Below are 20414 nucleotides of genomic sequence, written 5' to 3'. Positions count from 1 at the left end.
GATTACTAGTCTATTGCATAATCCCGTAGAATTTAAAGCAATGAAAATCTGGCTCTATAGTTTTATAGACAAATTTACAAAACTTAGTAATTTGGCAGCGCAGAAAAGTACAAGTAGTGAAATGGGAAAAGTATCGGAAAGTAATAGTTTGGAAGAACAAATTCTTTCATACAAAGAGTAATAAAAAAAATTACAAACATATCTGCGTTTTTGTATCTCGGCGCGTCCAGGGTGACCAAAAATACTAGCACGGCGTGAAAGTCGTAACGTTTTGCAAAGTGTAAACAAATCCTTCGATACTGCATCCGAAATCGATCAAGATATTAAGAAAAATTATAAGAAATTTCTCTGCACTGACACTATACCCCAATAATTACATACTAACTATTTATATTATAAGTTAAAGATTATATTTCAGTTGATAGAAATTTATTGTTAAATGCTTTATATAAATTATTTATGTTTCCTTGCACATCAAAATTATTACTTTTTAAACTACATAGCTTTTAGTGCCAACTTTCCAATAACGACTAATTTAAACCACATTTCAAATGAAACGATTGAAAAATGTACAGTTTTTTAATTTTGCAAATAGCGTCACCAAAGAGATATTATCTATGCAAGTGACAAAAAGTAAGTAATTGATTTGAATGTACCAAATTGTTTATAAATATATATAAAAAAACAAAAAACTGCAAATCTCTATGAACATTCCTCTTGGCTCTTCCTTACGCATCTAGCGACTTTTCTTTTAAACTCCGGATACGACTCTCTCCACTCCTTAGCAGCATCAACATTAGCTGGAGATTCATCGTTTGGATCAGCCAACATTGATATCACAGATATCAATATCGTTTCAACGGTGTGTACTGGTAACCAACGTTCAGATGCCTTTTCGTATCCCCATTTATCATCGCCCGGCTCGTGTAAAATAGAAATACATACATCTCCGTTTTTTTCAATGTTAGGATGCCAAATTTCTGTCACAAACTTCATTCGTGGAGGACGTAAAGGGTATTCTTTCGGGAAATACAAATGCGCTTTAAAGAAACCTCCTTCACTGCAAATAAAATAATGTAAGTATATTAGTTATTGAATTAAGCACTTGTATAGTATAAGTAATAAACAATAAAAACTAGAAGAAAACAAGTAAGGATGTAACCGAACATTTTATACTCTCGCAAAGTCAAATAGTATACTCGTTTGAGATTTCTTTGTGGATTGACTGATATTTTCGGTAGAAGGTCAACTATAGGCACTGGGGTCCACATATTTAGTACTTAGGGGCTTAAACAGTTTTGGTTCGATTGACTGATTTTTGGCCACAAGGTGGCATACTTTAATCGCATTATTCACGCAAAGTTTTATCCCGATACAGTCATTGTTGCCTGATTTGCATAGTGGAAAGTGAAAGAATCAGATGGAATTTAAAATGGTGTTATATGGGAATTAGGCGTGGTTGTAGTCCGATTTCGCCCATTTTCGCACTATGACATAGAACATGAAAAGAACGTTATGCACCGAATTTGGTTGAAATCGGTTAAGCAGATCTCAAGATATGGGTTTTCACCTAAAAGTGGGCTGTGCCACGCCCACAGTTTAATTTTGAACGCGGTTCCTATAAAGTCATCTCATACCATCCCAGAGATAAAATTTAATGTCTCTGGCGTGTTTAGTGCTTGATTTATCGCGCTTTTAGTAGTTTTTAACAGTACCGTTATATGGGGAGTGGACGGAGTTGCCACCCGATTTCAACTATTTTCACACCGTCAATAGAAGTGCTAAAACCATTTGCTTCGAGTGAATTTTGTTATTATAGCATTAGCGGTTTAGGAGATATGCACATTAAACCTATTAGAGGAGGGACCACGCCCACGTCTTGTATCTTATTGCGGAGCTTAGTTATGGCAATTAATTTGTTTTTGATTAATGGCGTTTTGTGGGTGTGGCAGTGGTCCGATTTCGCCTATCTGCAATACCAACCGTCTCACGGTACCTAGAAACATGTCTACGAAGTTTCATAAAGATATCTCAATTTTTACTCAAGTTAGAGCTTGCACGGACGGACGGACAGACAGTCACCCGGATTTCAACTCGTCTCTTCATCCTGATCATTTATATATATATAACCCTATATCTAACTCGATTAGTTTTAGGTGATACAAACATCCGTTAGGTGAACAAAACTATTATACTCTGTAGCAACAGGTTGCGAGAGTATAACAAATGGCGTACGGTTAATATAACGATTATACATATACATATAATATATGTATTTATGATATGTATATGGCCAGACATTGTATTGTATTGTGAAAAAGTTTACCAAAATGTCACAAGCGCCATTATTTTTTTCTAGTTATTAGTTTTTCGAAAGCAATTTCAATATTGAATATTTACAAAATTAAAATAAGGTTTTTGGAAATAAGACAGTTAATTTATTAGACTCAGTTACATTAAAGTTTATTCTCTACTTCTTATACTCATTAATCTGTAGTGGGTGATTAAAAAAAGGAAGTAATGTTCTGTTTATATTTTCGTTTTAAAAGCTATTGATCATTTCCGTGCGCATATTAATGAGGTCTATTACATGACTTGTATCCACTTTGTAAAGGTTGATGCTTTCAACAGCTTCCAAGAAACTCGTTCTCGTTGAATATATCTTGTTCAGAAACAAATTCGCCGTTACCGTCATCTGACACTACGAAATCTAAAATTTTTTTCCTAATTATAATTAATCATGCCATATGTACCCCTTATATATGTAGTCAGTCGACTCGTATGCACAATGTAAATCTTGATATATCGTGCCCGCTTTAATATATGGTACAGCAAAATTGTTGGATAGTTGAGGATGATGATTGAGAAACACAAGTTTTTGTTGTTGAAGTGGAGTATCTAGATAGATAGATATCTAGTGTATACTATCTAAAGTAACGTCCAAAATTTAATGGTTTTTTTATTGCTGAAACTTTGGCATTATCGATTAAAATGTTGAGTTCAACTCTGTAGTCTGGTCGAAGGACTGAATTGTGAAGATATTTGCAGTAGATTAAGCAAAGAATAGTAGCGAAGATGGATGTTGAGAAAGATGTTTCATTTCAAACACATGTCATCGATTCAATTGCCCGAGGTCAATATCGCAGACCCAGAACGAGACGGAACTTTCTCCGAAGATAATTCACTTTGTGGTACGCAGTTTCATCAAGGTGTATTGTCGGGCCATACTTCTTTAAAGAAAACAGTGTAACAGTAACTGTAAATTGGCACCGTTATTTAAAGATGTTGAATGAGCTTTTTACCCAGAATTGCGTCGAAGACGTATCCCTTTTAATAGCGTTTTGTTTTAGCAATTTTCAGCCGCGTACTACGCCGCCACTCCAGTCGAGTGGTCAACAAAGGACCTCTACTGTTCCAAGGAGCTCAAACAGGCTGCATGACACTGAGAAATCCTGTTTCCTCGCACAGTCTGTTTCGTGTGTCAGACCGCCATACGTCGGAACGTCACATCAGTCAAGTGAAATTCTTGTACTGGATGGTGTCACTTTCCGTCGTGTTCCGGCCTGCGCACCACACGTGAGTGGAGTTCGTCGTACGTTGCATACTGTGGCGTCGCCAAATAACACCACAGTGCAACAACATACCCTGCGGAAATTACAGCTGCAATAACCACCACCTACACGACGCTCTCTCACCCCCTGGATCGTCACTAGACACCCGAGACAAACCTGACTCATACAATTTAACTGCAACGGCAGTTTGCACAATGAATGCGAAGCCCCTACCAGAATTATGGGCACCTGTAATAGTTCGCCGGATATTATCATCGCTAGCGGTGGTCTAATAAATAGCATAACCTGGCGATCTATGTTAACTTTAGCATCAAACCACCTCCCCATAATTATCTCGATCGAGAAGCCTCCCGACTTTATTTCTGTGGACAACCGCACCATTGTTAACTTTCACAAAGCTAACTGAGTCAGCTTCGCAGAATTTACCGAGAGCATCATCGGCGCTCTATCCATTCCTACGGACGTCATCTTTGGCTAGCGTCAATTCCGCAAGGTGATCGTTGCTGCTACCGCTCGCTTCATATCGGTTGAAAGAATCTCGGAACTCCGCCCCGATTTCCCAGCCGAAGCAGCTGTTTTAGCCAACGACAAAACTAACTGGGTCGGCTTCACAGAATTTATGACAGCACCTTTCTCCGCACTACCCATTCAACGAGCGCCATGCTATTGTAAGGTTGCAATTCAGTTTCAGTCCCGTGATATTGTACTTCATCGCAGAAATGAGCAATTGCAACGCGTTTCGGAATTTCATCGTACTTACGATGCAATAGAATAGAATAGAATAGATTAATTTTGAGGTATGCACCGCGTCTATTGTACCCTCCCCTAAGTCACAACGACTCATCAAGCCCCAGCATGTAGATAAACTCCAATATTCTGCTGGGTGCTAGTGAAGCGATACAATCCCTGTTTGGAAACATGAATCCAGGGCCTTGATTCTGCGTCTGCAGACTGCTGTGCATTTAATGAGCAGATGTTCTGGGATTTCCGGCTCTATGTCGCAGAACCGGCAGTTTGCAGAAGAGACTAAGCCCATGTTGAAGATATGCTTCTTAAGCCCAATATTGCATTGGAAAGTTGACGATAGCTACTATATCAATATACCAATGAACCGGTAGTTTTCTAGTCACATTTTGCAAATATTTTCAGTTCTACGTCTACAAAAAAAGTTAGTGCCATGAATATTTATTCGTATCGATTGATGGTTCATCCACAAGAACAAAATTATATCTTGAGATGTGGTAAACTATTTTATCAGAATTGAACGTCTTAATTTTATTCGTTTCAACCAAGCAAAATTAAGATTCGAAGAATAAATTCATTTGCAAGATGCGATAGCGAATGATGCTAATGTTAATGATATCGGACGTTTATCTATATTGCCATCTACGTACACTCGCCAGAAAAATTATCCGTACACCTCGACATGAAAACAATAAACTGAGAAATTTGTGATCAAATAACTTATTATGTATAAAAATAGTATCCAAAAGTTCTATTCAGTATTTTTACTACACTTTCCATGAGTTTTTTTTTTAGACATACACTTTAAAAAAAGTTTCACAGAACAAAAACAAAAAAAGCTCACATAATGAAACAGAAAAAGTATTCGTACATTTTGGTTATAAATAAATATAATTAAATTATTTTGGAAAAATTTAATATCCTAATAACTAGTAGGATAGCCCTTACGTTTTAGGACCTCGGCAAGTCGATGTGGCATTGAATGAACTAGTTTGGATGTGTCATGATTTGTAATTTTCGCCCATTCATTAATGATCACATTTTTGAGCATTTCTCTGGAGGTTATGGTGTGTTGGCGGATTCTGCGCTCCAGTAAATCCCACAAATGCTCGATGGGGTTGAGGTCTGGAGATTGAGGTGGCGAGCGCAATTGATTTTTTATGTTATAAAGCAACCAAAGCCTGGTATTGTGCGCCGTGTGCTTTGGATCATTATCCTGTTGGAACCAAAAATTATCACCAAGCCCCAACTGCTGAGCACTTTCCTTCAAATTATTTTTTAAAATACTTAAATAGCCGAATTGATCCATTATTGTATCTATAAAAACGAGTTTGCCTACTCCTTCTGCCGGCATACACCCCCATACCATCACACCTCCTCCGCCATGTTTGACGGTGGGTAAAAGATTTTCTTTATCAAGTGCAGTACCACTCTTACGCCACACCAACTTTTTTCCTTTAATGCCAAAAGCACAAAACTACCTTTCGTCGGTGAATAAGACAAGTTCCCAAAACTCCCGAGGCTTGCTGATATATTTGTTTGCAAAATCCATACGTTTCTGTCTATTTACTTCGGATATAAAGGGCTTCCTACGCGCTACACGTGCGTGATACCCATCTTTCTTCAAAAATTTTCGTACAGTATCTTCATGGAGATCCTTGTCGAACAAATTTTTAATATTTTCACATATTTTCGAGGCAGTAAGTCGAGGATTTGCTTTTACTGACTGTAATATTGTTCGGTTTTCTCGAACGGTTAATATACTCGGTCGACCAGAGCGTGGCTTTGGCACAATCGACTTAGTTTTTTGAATGCTTCCACCACATACTGCACAGAAGAATGTGTCCTTCGTATCATTTTACCTATTTCTCGGAATGATTTTCCTTCTTTTCTGAGTTTAAGAATAATTTTTCTTTCGCCAGCACTAACTTCTTTAATTTTAGGGGTCATCGCGAATTTATGCACAATGAAAAATTATAGTAACTTTAAGGTCAACCGTCAAGTTCGAGATCAATTATACAATACAATATAAGCGCTTAAGGGAATGTATTTGTCACCATATTACAAGGGAAATATCCCGTTTTGATATGTACGGATACTTTTTCCGTTGAATTTAAGTAACTGTGTATAGTTTTTGTTCTAGGAATTTTTTGTCTAAAAGTAAAAAACGTATGGAAAGTGTAGTAAAAATATGAAATAAAACTTTTATATACTATTTTTATACATAATATTTATTTGATCACAAATTTATCAGTTTATTGTTTTCATGTCGAGGTGTACGGATAATTTTTCTGGCGAGTGTATATTGGTAGCCCGCAGCATATGGACGAATATTGAGAAAGGGGAATGTTTTATATACGAAAATATTCTGCTATGGTAAAAGCAGAGAACGTATATCATAGAGAAGGTTCACAGTGCGGCCATTATCAAAATATTTCACGTTTCGCAGGGGAACTGAAAAAGATGAGCGTGTTTCACCACATTTGGAAGGGGTACTGAAAACGATGAGCGGTTTCACCAAATGGCTACAATTAACATCAGGGGACTGAAAAATAGCAGAATTGAGCATTTTCAATGTTAATTGAGAAAAATAATGCTAATTTCAATGTTAAGAAATTTACGCTTACAGATTCGTATATTTACAATGCGCAATCGACTTTGCATATAATTTGAAGATATTCTGCCTATACAGGGTGGCTAACGAATCGTGCTACAAAATTAAACCGCAATAAATTTCTTTTTAGTCAATGCATTACATATAGTTTCTTTTTATTGTATAGAAAATTTTATTTTATTTAAGCAATTAATTATTCCTCCATTCTCAACCACGCATATGCGACACCTAATTCGGGATTGCATCAATTATCTATTTAATGGACTGCTTCAGTTCAGTCAGATTTCTGGGTTTGATTTTGTACACCTCTTGCTTGACATAACCCGATAAGAAAAGACGAAGCGGTCACAAATATTCTTATTAAAATATATATGTATAATTATGTTTGCATGTAAACAAATATGAAAGTACCCATTATAATTGTTAATTTGTCTATATGCATCGTATGTATGTAAATATGTACACTCATTGTTTCATGTGAAATCTCCGTTGCCACGGACAACCAATGGCCGAAGCTCACGTTTTTTGTTTTCTTGTCAAAGAGTCACTGTGTCGAAGGACTGACGCGACGACAAAGCGTCACAACATTGTGCTGTTTGTAGAAAATCCGAGCTGTGCTGAAAAAATATTAACGAACGGCCGCCGATTGTCACCGCTTCCCTTGCCGCTCTAACAGCTTTGCCCACAAATCATCGTAAATATGTATGTTTATATATGAGCATGCATACATATTGACGCAGATTTTTGTGAGACACGGAAAGAAGCTTTGTTGCCAGTTTTGTCAATTTTTTCTGTGTTTTGTGGGCTTGCGTGGTTGCAACTTTTCCCTTCCAGAGGGAATATCAGAAATTTGTTCTATTTATGATTTTTAGCTTTTGCCATCGTCGCGAAAAGAAGCTTGTTGGCAAACGCATGCTCGGGGAGATGAGAGGGTGTCTGTTTTTATGAATGAAGCGAGGTTGCTTGTTGAAAGTACGCCTGCGTTCATGAATGAAAATGTTGTTGTTGTGTGATTTACTATAAATTTGGTCTTCGCCTATTTGGCTGACATATTGACTTGTGACGATTGTTGTTTTTGTAGAACAAGTTTGTAGTTTTTGCGAGTGACATATTTACGAATATATGAATGTAGGTTTGTGTATCCATTATTTGTGTAGCAATGTCATAAGCACATATGTATGTATGTACATATAGAGCAAATGTTATTACTGATAAATGATAATAACTTGATTTGAATTTGAATTGTACTTACATAAGTACATACATATGTATGTATGTAAGCTTTAAATCATGAAAGGTGTGATTGGCATATATTACTATTTAAATATATTAAGATTTTTAAGATATTATGTTAGTGTGTTATGTATGTATATAGTAAAACATAGCAGATACATACATATGCATACATAAGTACTTATATGAAAGCATTTCATAATATCAAACATTAGCAATATCTAAAAAGCAACTGCAAATATTCCTTTGAAGTAGCATATTTTAATTAAAATGTAATAAATTTTTCATGATATCATAGATATTCAGAAAATGAATTTCATATCTATGAATATGATTGCATATAAACGTATAAAAATATAAGCTAACATGCGGCTGTAATATCAATGCAAATTCCTGAGCATAACTTTCATACAATGCTCAACTCTGTTCACGCGCCACTGTTAAAATTTCTCCTTCCGAGCCGACTGTGGTGAAATACCCTCATCGCATTTTGTTAGGTTTTGACAATTCACACGCTGGTCCGTAGTTGGACCTTTTCTATATTTTACATTCTCTGGTAAAAGTTCTGCGATTAACGCCAATTATTTTATGATTTAAAAAATCCCTAGAAGCATTTAATCGAACAATGCAAGATTCACGTGGCAATCAACAGCTTTTTGGTGATGCTTTGATATTACTATCAGGGGATTTTCGTCAAATATTGTCTGTCATTCCTTGATCAACTTAATATATATTATAATAATATATATAATATATGAAATAAATGCCTGTTTGAAGTCATCAGTTCTTTGAAGATATGTACAAAAATTTACACAACTTTTTGAAACAATTGTTAGAAATGGGTGATGGCAAAATACAAATCGACAGTTCCAACGGACTGATCGCTGTACCGAACAATTTGTGTACAATTGCGCAATCGATAGATGAATTGATTGAATGTGTTTTTCCAAAAATTCTACACAATTACAGAAATCATGATTGGTTGAGAGAACGCGCCATTTTAGCACCGAAGAACATTCAAATCAATGCCATTAATTTTCAAATTCAAGCGAAACTGGCAGGTGTAGTCACGACATATAAATCAACTGACAGTGTTATAAATCAAGATGAGGCAATGAATTATCAAATTGAATTTTTAATTTCATTGAAACCCGCTGGTATGCCACCGCATTGCTTGAATCTGATAGTTGGTTATTAGATTATATTATTTCGAAATATCAATCCACCAAAACTGTGTAATGGCACCATGAAAATGTTATTGCCAAATTTGATTGAGTTAAGATCATAGAACTACTAAATCAAAAGGAGAAGTTTGTATCTGCTTATCCCTATGATTCCAACTGATATGCCATTTGAGTTCAAACGATTATAATATCCTGTGCGTTTATCATTTCCGATGTCCATCAACAAGGCACAAGGCGCAAACACTTCACGTTTGCGGTGTGAATTTGGAGGAGTCATGTTTTTCACATGGCCAACTTTATGTTGCCTGTTCCAGTGTCAGTACCCCCAGCCATAGCTAGCAATTAATAATATATTTTTTTGTTTGAATAAATGAATTTGATATTTCAATTAAACTTTTTTATACTCTCGCAACCTGTTGCTACAGATAATACCGTTCCCACGACAGTCGGGTCTACGTAACCGGAACGTACCCGGGTTTATTCCGGCCAAGGACTGTCAACTCGGCAGAATTCTGCCGCTACAACAACAACAGAGTATAATAGTTTTGTTCACCTAACGGTTGTTTATTCCACCTAAAACTAATCGAGTTAGAATAGGGTTATGTATATATAAATGATCAGGATGAAGAGACGAGTTGAAATCCGGGTGACTGTCTGTCCGTCCGTCCGTGCAAGCTCTAACTTGAGTAAAAATTGAGATATCTTTATGAAACTTGCTAGACATGTTTCTTGATACCGTGAGACGGTTGGTATTGCAGATGGGCGTAATCGGACCACTGCCACGCCCACAAAACGCCATTATTCAAAAACAAATAAATTCCCATAACTAAGCTCCACAACAAGATACAAGACTCTGATTTGGTATACGGGATCACAATAGGGAGGGCATCTGCAATGCATTTAAATTTTTTTTAAGTGGGCGTGGTCCCGCCCCTAATAGGTTTAATGTGCATATCTCCTAAACCGCTAATGCTATAATAACAAAATTCACTGGAAGCAAATGTTTTTAGAACCTCTACCTACAGTGTGAAAATGGGTGAAATCGGGTGGCAACTCCGCCCACTCCCCATATAACGGTACTGTTAAAAACTACTAAGAGCGCGATAAATCAAGCACTAAACACGCCAGAGACATTAAATTTTATCTCTGGGATGGTATGAGATGACTTTATAGGAACCGCGTTCAAAATTAGACTGAGGGCGTGGCACAGCCCACTTTTAGGTGAAAACCCATATCATGAGATCTGCTTAACCAATTTCAACAAAATTCGGTACATAACGTTATTTTCATATTTCTATGTTATAGTGCGAAAATAGCCGAAATCGGATTACAACCACGCCTATTTTCCATATGACACCATTTTAAATACCACTTGATTCTTTCACTTTCCACTATGCATATCAAGCAACAATGATTATATCGGGGTAAAACTTTGCGTGAAAATACATTTAAAGAATGCCACCTTGTGACCAAAAATTGTCTAAATCGTACCAAAACTGTTCAAGTCCCTAAGTACTAAATATGTGGACCCCAGTGCCTATAGTTGACCTTCTACCGAAAATATCAGCCAATCCACAAAGAAATCTCAAACGAGTATACCATTTGACTTTGCGAGAGTATAAAATGTTCGGTTACATCCGAACTTAGCCCTTCCTTACTTGTTTTTATTTCACTTTATACGTAGGGAAGCACTGCATATAGAATAATGAAAATCAATACATATTAGTAAACCAATTTTTTATCTTAATCTGTATGTCTTATTTTAGGAGTTTCAAAAATTGTTAGGGGAACAAAATATACTTTGTGCAAATTGTTAAGAGATTATAAAAATGAGGTTGTTAGATGCTAACCAAACCTTATTGTTTTAAATTACAAAAAATATATAATATGATTAACATTAAATTGTGCTCTAATCATGTGAGACTATAAACCATATTTCAAAAAAATTTACATTTCTTAAACAAATTATTTCACTATATGGAATAAGTTATGAATGTAGACGTATAACTTACTAAAGTGTATCCGGAGGTCCTATTATGAGAACTTCCCATCGAAATATGTCGTTTTCATCAATCAATCCTGCCGAAAATCCTTCTACGGGATTTTTATTCAACTCTAAAAGAAACAATTTAAAATAACTTTATATTAATCCCATATTTAAACAAATTGTAATAAATAGCTAATTTAAATAAAAATTAGTGTTACTATTATTTGTATATTTAATATTCTGTTATGAATTGATTATATATTTATAGAAAAAACGATCAAGCAAATATTACATTTTTTGGAGGACAGTACAATAAACGGTTGTCTCGGGCAATGTGAAGGCTAATCCAGATCAATTTGAGGTAATATTGTTATATTTATGTACTACATGATATGGCAAAACCGATTTTTTTTACGAGGCTTGGATCAAACCAATTTTTATCGAGAGATTTAGTCATAAGTAAATGAAGTTAGCATTCAAAATATCATCATTAGTTTCAGTCCTAGTTGGCGGAAAAGTTTTCTTCTCATTTCAATAGTGCGGAACATTTTTCGGTGAAGGTTATATAACAGATGCTATACAATATAAGAAACAATATTTGAACGGCGCATAAATAACTACCACCACTCATTTTTCAGTTCACAGAGTCTGTATTATCGATGGAGAATAATGAAGCAGAGATGATCCTCAAGCTTTTCAAGTTACATAATTTTTTTATTTTTTTTTATAAAAAAATATAATTTATAATAATAACTTTACATATACTTGTAGAATATGCATATTTATATTTACGTAGAGAAACTCAATTTTATTTGATAAATTAATTAAACTTTCTGCACATATTTATTGATTATTTGCATTGTTTTGTTCAAAGATCGTTTGTGGTTTTATCTCCTCTTTATTGGTTCGAGCATGCACTTCGTATTAACTCACCAATTTAATGATCAGATTCCTCAAGTTAGTAATCGTCATCATAACCTTGTTAGATTATAACGTTGTGTAGCAAAGAGTAACAGCGGATCCATTTCAGCATTCCAAAACAGTGCTCAATTCCAACTATATTGAGACTGAATAGTATGCCCTTTTTCCATTTAAGTGGAAATTTTTTGCACTATTTTTTTTTTAATAATTTGCATTTATCAACCATTGTAAATAAATATATTCCTCACCAGATCCAACACAAACCATCAAATATTTCCACAGATCCAAAGATTTTCTATGGATCATGTATGTATACAAGGTGTGTTCCAAAGTAAACAGTAAAAAAGTAACAAAGTAAACTCTAGCGGCGCCCTTTATATGTCGACTAGTGCGTTAGAATCCGCTATCCTTTTTCGACTTCCAGTAAAAATTTCATGACATTTCATCTATTAGAAGTGAAGTTATTGCGTTTTAAGTGTCAGTATGTTTTTGTCATCGGTGCGAAAATGAGCTTCGAACAAAGAGCCAACATTAAATTTTGTTTTAAAATTGGTAAAACTTTTACTGAAACGTTTCAATTGATGAAACAAGTTTATGGCGATGATTACCTATCCCGTAGCAGAATGCACGAGTGGTTTAACGTTTGCAAAGTGGTCGTGAGGACATAAATGAGAAATGAGCCGAAAAATCGTGCCGAAGTCAAAAGTGAAGATAATGCTGATTTGTTTTTATGATTCCAAGGGTATTGTCCGTTAAACGTTAATGCGAAATTCTACCTTGGATGGAAGTTAGCGTTTGTTGCACGATAATGCGCCGTCTCATCGATCGACGCTTGTGGCCGATTATTTGACCAAAAATCACATTTTAACAATCAACCACTCCACGTATTCACCTGATATGACACCGTGCGACTTCTACCTTTTCGGAAAAATGCATTTGCCGATGAAAGGAAAGCCTTATGCAGACGTGGAGGCCAGCTAAAACACTCGTTCGACATGCTTTTGGACCGTGCAAAAAGCTGCATTAAAGCAGAAGGAGACTATTTTGAATAAAATTAATTGATTTTGCCGATAAAACCACTTGTTCTGTCTTTTTTTTTAAGTCGCAGATTGTAAAAGAAATTGATCCGGACAGGCAAAAAAAAAAACGTTTTATAATATTAAATACCAATCTTTATTTTCCATTTAAATCTAGGCTCCTGAGGCTATACATATATGTCGACAATCAATAAAATTTTTCATACACTTGTTGTAGGACTCGGCATGGATGGCCCTCATTACCTTCAGCGAATTTGGTTTTTTCGATTTCGGCTAATTTTTGAAGTGCCACATGTGTTGAGAAGATATTGATCCAATTAAACCCCGCCAACGCTAAAAAAAAGTTCTGCGGGAAAAAATTTTGGTACACCCCGATGTTGGACCGACCAGGGTTATTTTTTTTTTTTTGAAGCGCGGCCGAAGGCGAAAAAGGAAAATTGTCACTTTTGAAGAAAAGCACCGTTTCGTTTTTTATTTATATAAAATTATCGTCTGAATAAAGACGCATTTGGGCGTTAAATTACGTTTCGTAAATTCTCTTAAAATATTTGGATTTTTTCCTTAATTTTTGTGTCCCTATAGAAATAACGATAAAATAAATCGCAACAATAATATAAAATTTTTTCTTACATTTCAAATCTGTCAGCGACTATCCCCTTGCTGTTTCTGATAACAAAACCTATAAAATTGGTTTCCTGACACCCAAAACCGATACAATTTCTGTTTCGAACGTCAAACCAATATTATCTTAATTTATGACACCTACTACATTTTTTTATTAGCTTCAATTCTGATTCCGACAACTATCAGATTCTACAACACCCCTGATTGATTAGATCTTGGTTTGTATACGGGAAAGTGAAAAAATCAGATGAAATTTATAATTGTGTTATATAGGATGTAGGCATGGTTTTTATCTGAATTAACCTATTTACCAAATTTGGTTGACATCGGTTGAATAGGTCCCAAGATATGGGTTTCAACCTAAATATGGACGGTGCCACGACCATCGTCCACTTTTGACACCGGCTTCTATTGAGCTCTCTTGTGCCATCCCATATGTAAAATTTAATGGCTCTGATGCATTTAGTTATTGATTTATTGCACTTTAGGTAGTTTTTAACAAACACCGTTATATGGGGAGTGGGCGTGGTTATCACATATTTTAACGCTGTCACAAGAGCTTTGGAAAGGATTTGCCCTGTGCAAATTTAGATGATGTAGCTTGAATGGTTTGGAATATACATATATACCTATTAGGGGCGGCTTGGCTCGATATATGAAAAATATGTTACAAAGCATAACATGCTTTTCTCATAATTTTACTGTCAGTTTCAACGGCCCAAATCTGACGGCTGTCCCAGCTTAGGTATGAATTTAGTTGTGCGATGAGGGAGTTTAAGGATATGTTGGTAAAAATTAAATAAGAGGAGTGGAGGAATTTTGTAGGGGAAAATAGGAACGACCGTTCGTAAGAGGGCGAATTTCACCTCTCTTCGCGTTGGTGACACTATGTTATCAACGTGGAGAGAGTGTGCGGGGGCTTTGTTAGGAGCGTTTTTTCCTAGGATGAAGGTTCGGGTACCTAAAGCATAAGAGGTACCTGTCCCTCCATTAGATGATGGTGAGTTGGGGTAGGCCTATGGTTTGGTCAGGTCTAAACGGTCTCCAGGTTTTGATGGTTTGAACGGAGAAATGTGCAAAATCTTGTGAAAGGTCATTCCGGAATACTTGGAGGCCATTTATGATAAGTGCGTGTGTGAGAGAGTTATTTTCCATGGAGTGCCCAATGTACTTGGGCATTAGGGATCTCGGGCTATGGGGATTAGCTGGACTGACGGACGTTTAGATGTTAGCGGTATGATCTCCACTAGTCGGAATGCCGAACAGTTTGGGTCTGGGAATTAGAGTTAGATTCTTGTATGAATGGTGTGGTCACTAGCTTCACTAGCACCTAGCAGTATACTAGAGTTCATCTATATGCTGGGGCTAGACGAGTCGTTGTGACTTAGGTGAGGGCAAAATAGACCATAAGTCGCGGTGCATACCTCTATCCATATCTATCTATCTATAGAGCTCAACCCTTGATTACCAGTCCAGGGGCTCTTTGAGTTCGCTCCAACTTGCTCATGCGGACTGGCTCTTCGGGGAGTATTGTGGTGTTTGTGGTTGATACCTGAAAGCGGGAAGAATTGACTTTTGTCAGTTCAATGTTGAGTTGCATTACAACCGGGTGCCGGAGCCAAAGTCTGGCAGAGGTTTTAGATGGTCATCGAACCCTGCCAAGGTGGTTAGTGTGTACATTCCACACTACTAATCAGTACTAAAAAATGCCTTTCAGGGCGCTGATCAACGCATTGATCTATGCTTTTGAGCGCCGTGGGGTAAGGCTGTCATCAGCAGGTACCCACGTTAAACACACCGGGCGTTGTCAGTTTATATTATGAATTATTTTTCCCTTTTTAGTTTGAAGAGCTTTAATAGCGTGTTTCTTAGTTTCTTTAAACTATAGTTATGAGCTTTTTCTGATATGCAGTAAATACTAGCAATGCTGGGCAGTTTGTACTTCTGACTGAAGCCTTTGCATGGAACTCCTAAACATTTGAAATTTGCATTTTCAATCATAAAAAAGTGAACAATTTCAATTAAAAAAAAAAAGGTACAAAAAGAGAATTAGTCGTGTAAAAAAAAAAGAAATTTATTAATGGCGAATAGCTTTAAAGTCAAACGGATTATTTCAAACGTAAAAGCGTTGGAGTACTTTACGCAATCTCTCTGGTATATCCTATAAAATTAAAAAAAAAAAATCCACAAAAATAACTAAATTATATTTAACATAAATTAAAGTTGGTTTCGGTTGTAATTTTTCATGCAACTACTTTTCAAATGTTGCAAGGTTTGAGCGTTTTTGTGCAACAGCTACGATAGTGATGCTTTTCCGAACTTTCAATTTGGGCAAAGATGCCATGCTTTATCGAACCGGTTGATTCATGCAAACTGCGCAGTTTTGCATTACTGAAAACGCCCTATTTTTTACTTTTTAGTTTTATGTGCTTTAAAATATTTTTCTAGGTTTTCACTTTTTTTAGGGATGTTCTTGAGTAATTTTGTTATTCAAATCAGAACATGGTAGGTCTTTATTTTTTATTTTTGGCAGTGTCTATCAAACTGTTGATTCATATGTCACATTACCATTCAGTTTCAGTGACACTAAACAGTTACAAACATACATATGTACATACAAACATACAGGTGAAGCTAATAAAAGCCTTACAAAAAAGGTTGTACCAATGCAACTAAAAATTGTTTATTAATTCAGTTTTAGCGCAGTTGAAATGGATCAGTCCGGTCTAAATTTGATCTTGAGCTATGACAAAACACATTTTTGTAGGAATTGCCGCACTGCCCATTCCTATGGACGTCATCGTTGGCGAGTGTCAATTCCGCAAGGTGATCGCTGCTGCTACAGCTCGCTTCATACTGGCTGGAAGTATCCCAGAACTTCGCACCAGTTTCCCAGCCGCAGCAGCTGTCTCAGCCAACTAGCGCGAAACCTTCCGCCATAGCAATCCCTGGGATCCTCGAATTAGGGATCTCAATTTGGAAATTCGGCAAATGGTAAACCAACAAAAGCGAACTCTCCAGCGGTGTAAGTAAGCTTTGGACTACTGTCAAGGCCTTGTCTAATCCAAGGAAACATGACGATCGGGTTAAAATTCAATTCGATGACCATGCCTCCACGGACCCAAAAACTTTCACATTTCACCCTTCGACAGACAACACCAAACGATGTGTTACCAGACGGCTGCGCAAAATGCCAAAAGACTTGCCCCCACTTACTTTCACCGATGGGAAGTTTAGTGTCATCAACAAGACAAAATCGTCTGAATCCAATGGTCTGATGGAAAAAAAACATGCTGATGCTAAAACATCTATGCTCGACAGGCGTGAGCTAGCTCACCAAGGTCCACAACCTGTCTCTGACCACTCTTCATATACCCGATATGTGGAAAGTCGGAAGAATGGTCCCACTACTTAAACCTGAGAAACCCGACAACAAAGGGGAGTCTTATCGTCCGATAACTCTTCTTACCGAAGTAGTGAAGACACTTGAAGACTTGAGCTGTTTAACTTCTATACCTCGAAGCCCCCTCACCACCAGAGGGAATTTTCATGACCTCGTATGCGCGATATTGACGGTCAATATCCCTAAAATTTTAGGTGTTACATTTGACAGCTTGGGCTGCTCACTGCTCACACGACCGCGATAACTGCCAAAGTAAAGAGTCACAACAAAATCCTCAAGTCGCTTGTCGACAGCTCGGGAGTAAAAGACAAAGAAACGTTGCTGGCAACATATACAAGACAATTGGCCGCCCGGTCTTAAACTACGCTGCACCGATATGGTCCCTGGATATGGTGCATCGCAGATGAAGAAGCTTCAGACATGACAGAACACTGCACTCCGGATTATCACTGGATGCCTACAGTCGAACACCTACACAGTAAGTAAGGCCCGCATACTTCCGGTTAAGGAACATAACGAGTTCGTCACCAAGCTGTTTCTGCTGTGATGTTTTCGCAGAAACCACCTCTGCAGTCGTCTGCTTGTAGCCTCTCAGGAACATCAAGAGGTCCTTCCTTGACTACGTCGACGACATTGAACAGTAACCGACCAGACTTTGGATCCAACTAACTTCAGACATGCACTGACCGCCATTCACAGCGGAGCTATTAACATCTTCACCGACATCCTCCCAGTGAATGGCGAACTTGGATTCAAAGCACCACCGACCAGTTTTTTTTTTTTTGAAGCGCGGCTAAAGGCCGCGCATTCAGAAAGGAATTTACGAAAAACTAATGATAATGTATTTATTTCCTACCATTGAGTATTATATGTTTTCTTTATTCCCTCTGGTTCCTTTGTAAAATATGTAGATAAGGTAACATTGACTATTTGTTAGAATGAAACCCTATTGTTATTGTTTGAATTAAATGTATTAAACAAAAGATAAAATTTTAATTCAAGTTATTTTTGCAACCCTTAATATTAAATAGAAGTGTGGAAAGGAATTAGTGAAGTGTTAGTGGAAATAAAAGTTAAAAAATATGTGGGTTATTTGTGAAATCCGATTTTTTTGTGACTTTTGAGTGTTTTTCTTACCTTTATATAAAGAGATTTAATATAGTTTTGAGTATTATTTGCAGAGTATTAATTTGCTTAGCAGTACCAATTGTCAACGGATTTACATATTTTGGTTAGAATTCCCAGCAAATGTTTTGTAAACTTCGACTTCATAATAAATTATCAAAAGATATGGTATATGTATACTCGTAGTTTAGGTCCCCCAACTAAGGAGGCCTCAAAAATGAATTTTTTTTTGTTTATTGAGTATATAAAAATAAGTAATGTTCATGATTAGGTTATTTAAAACATGTAAGTGTTTTGAAATATTAAAATATTTTGTTAAATTGATCTTTAAGAGTTAATTTTGAAAATCATTTGCGATTAAAATATATATGTACATATATTTGGACTGCCTATAGTTTGTTAAACTAATATTAATTATGTGAATTTTTCTTTTATATGAAAACCGAAAAATTCCCAAGAAATACATTAAAATCTCAAAACGTATTTCTTTCCTTAGTGGCACCACTGTCAAATATTAGAAAAAAAAAAGTGAACTTTTACAGCGCTCTCTCATCCTTGCAGACCGGAACATTGCTAAATCGACTTAGCTTGTCGCGCTGATCATTTATATATATACTCTAGATAGTATCCAAAGTTTCCTTCTGCGTGTTACAAACTTCGTAGACATCTTAATGTGCCCCGTTCACGGTATAATAAATATGGTGTACCACATGTTAATTCATACTGTCAACGAGATAAATGCATTATGCTAAAACCTACCTAACCTAATTGAACCTCTATTACATTAAAATTTCCCTGTTTACACATAAGTATTACAATACTAATAATAAATATAAAAAAATATTCTAAGCAATGATCAAAGTAAAATAAACCGTTTGTCAGAAGAAAAAAATTTTCAGAATCAATTACATTATTCATAGCAGGGTAGGGATGTACATATGTATGTATATCGAAAACCGTTTTTCCTTGTCTGTACAATCTTCACATTTAAGATCTAATACAAACTGAAACAAAACTTCCCTAAGCATTAAGAAAATTTCGTTCTTGTATTCAAATTGAAATGAGAACATACTCCCTAAAGAGTTTAATACATAATATATGAGCACTCACCTGCTAATTGTTTTTTTAATAGCAAAGAGGATTGCAATTCAGACATTTTAAAATCAAGCTATATACCACTTTACAAGGACGATAATTTTTTCTTTAGTAAACCTATATCTACTTCTTTCTCAGCTTCCTCCCGAAGAACAGCTTATACCTTCAATACAATAATTTTCCCAAAATAAAGCCACCGTTTACGACAGCAGCAAAAATTTAGCATCGGTATAATTTAGTAATGTACAAAACTAATCTATCGATTTCCTGGCCATACCAGTGTTGCCAATTGATAAAATCTCATGCAAAACTACCAAAAATATTTATTCTCAAACCACGCAGTTAAAGCAATTGCGAATGAAAGAATATAACATATGAATGAAGAAACAAAATTATTAAACCAGCCACAAAATTTTGATAAACACAAAACTACATTACATTTTTATTTAATGTAAAAACATAACTTGTACAAAACATACAATTAAGCAAGACTAGGCAAAATCAATCCAAAATTAAATGGCTCCAAAATAAATATTGAACTAAACATCGAGCCATTTGAGCAATTAAAAAAAATTTGAAAATTCGAATTACTATTTTTCATACTCTTAATACCTACTAACTCTCTACATTATACAAGTAATAAAGTAAAAATTGTACCAATTCCAGACAAAAATAATAATGAAATGTCGTAGCTTTTTCTTCTGCACTGGTCGTATAGGTTCCATTAGATCTTTTAATAGCTAATACTGTGTCAGTCTTGCCTCTGGCCAGAGCCATGGGCAGCCATGCTGCGCCTGGAGTTAAGAAGACGTTTTCACAGAATATTTTAAAACTTTGCTGTTTAATAAGGGGCAGCATGTTCCTTCTGCAGTCAT

General features: G+C 36.0%; 1 protein-coding gene across 1 annotated transcript; it reads right to left on the bottom strand.

Moving 5' to 3' along the window:
* Positions 1–407: 407 nt before the first annotated feature.
* Positions 408–19802, bottom strand: LOC106623512 (ubiquitin-conjugating enzyme E2 G1). The gene is made up of 3 exons (XM_014243059.3): positions 19555–19802; positions 11360–11462; positions 408–1060 (listed from the first exon to the last, which is right to left on the bottom strand). Exons 1-3 carry the CDS (start codon positions 19598–19600, stop codon positions 703–705), a joined length of 507 nt encoding a protein of 168 aa, XP_014098534.1. The 5' UTR covers positions 19601–19802; the 3' UTR covers positions 408–702.
* Between the last annotated feature and the right edge of the window lie 612 nt (positions 19803–20414).

Source organism: Bactrocera oleae, chromosome 2 (genome assembly GCF_042242935.1).
Source record: "Bactrocera oleae isolate idBacOlea1 chromosome 2, idBacOlea1, whole genome shotgun sequence".
Taxonomy (NCBI): Eukaryota; Metazoa; Arthropoda; class Insecta; order Diptera; family Tephritidae; genus Bactrocera; species Bactrocera oleae.
This window is presented reverse-complemented; position numbering and strand designations above follow the sequence as displayed.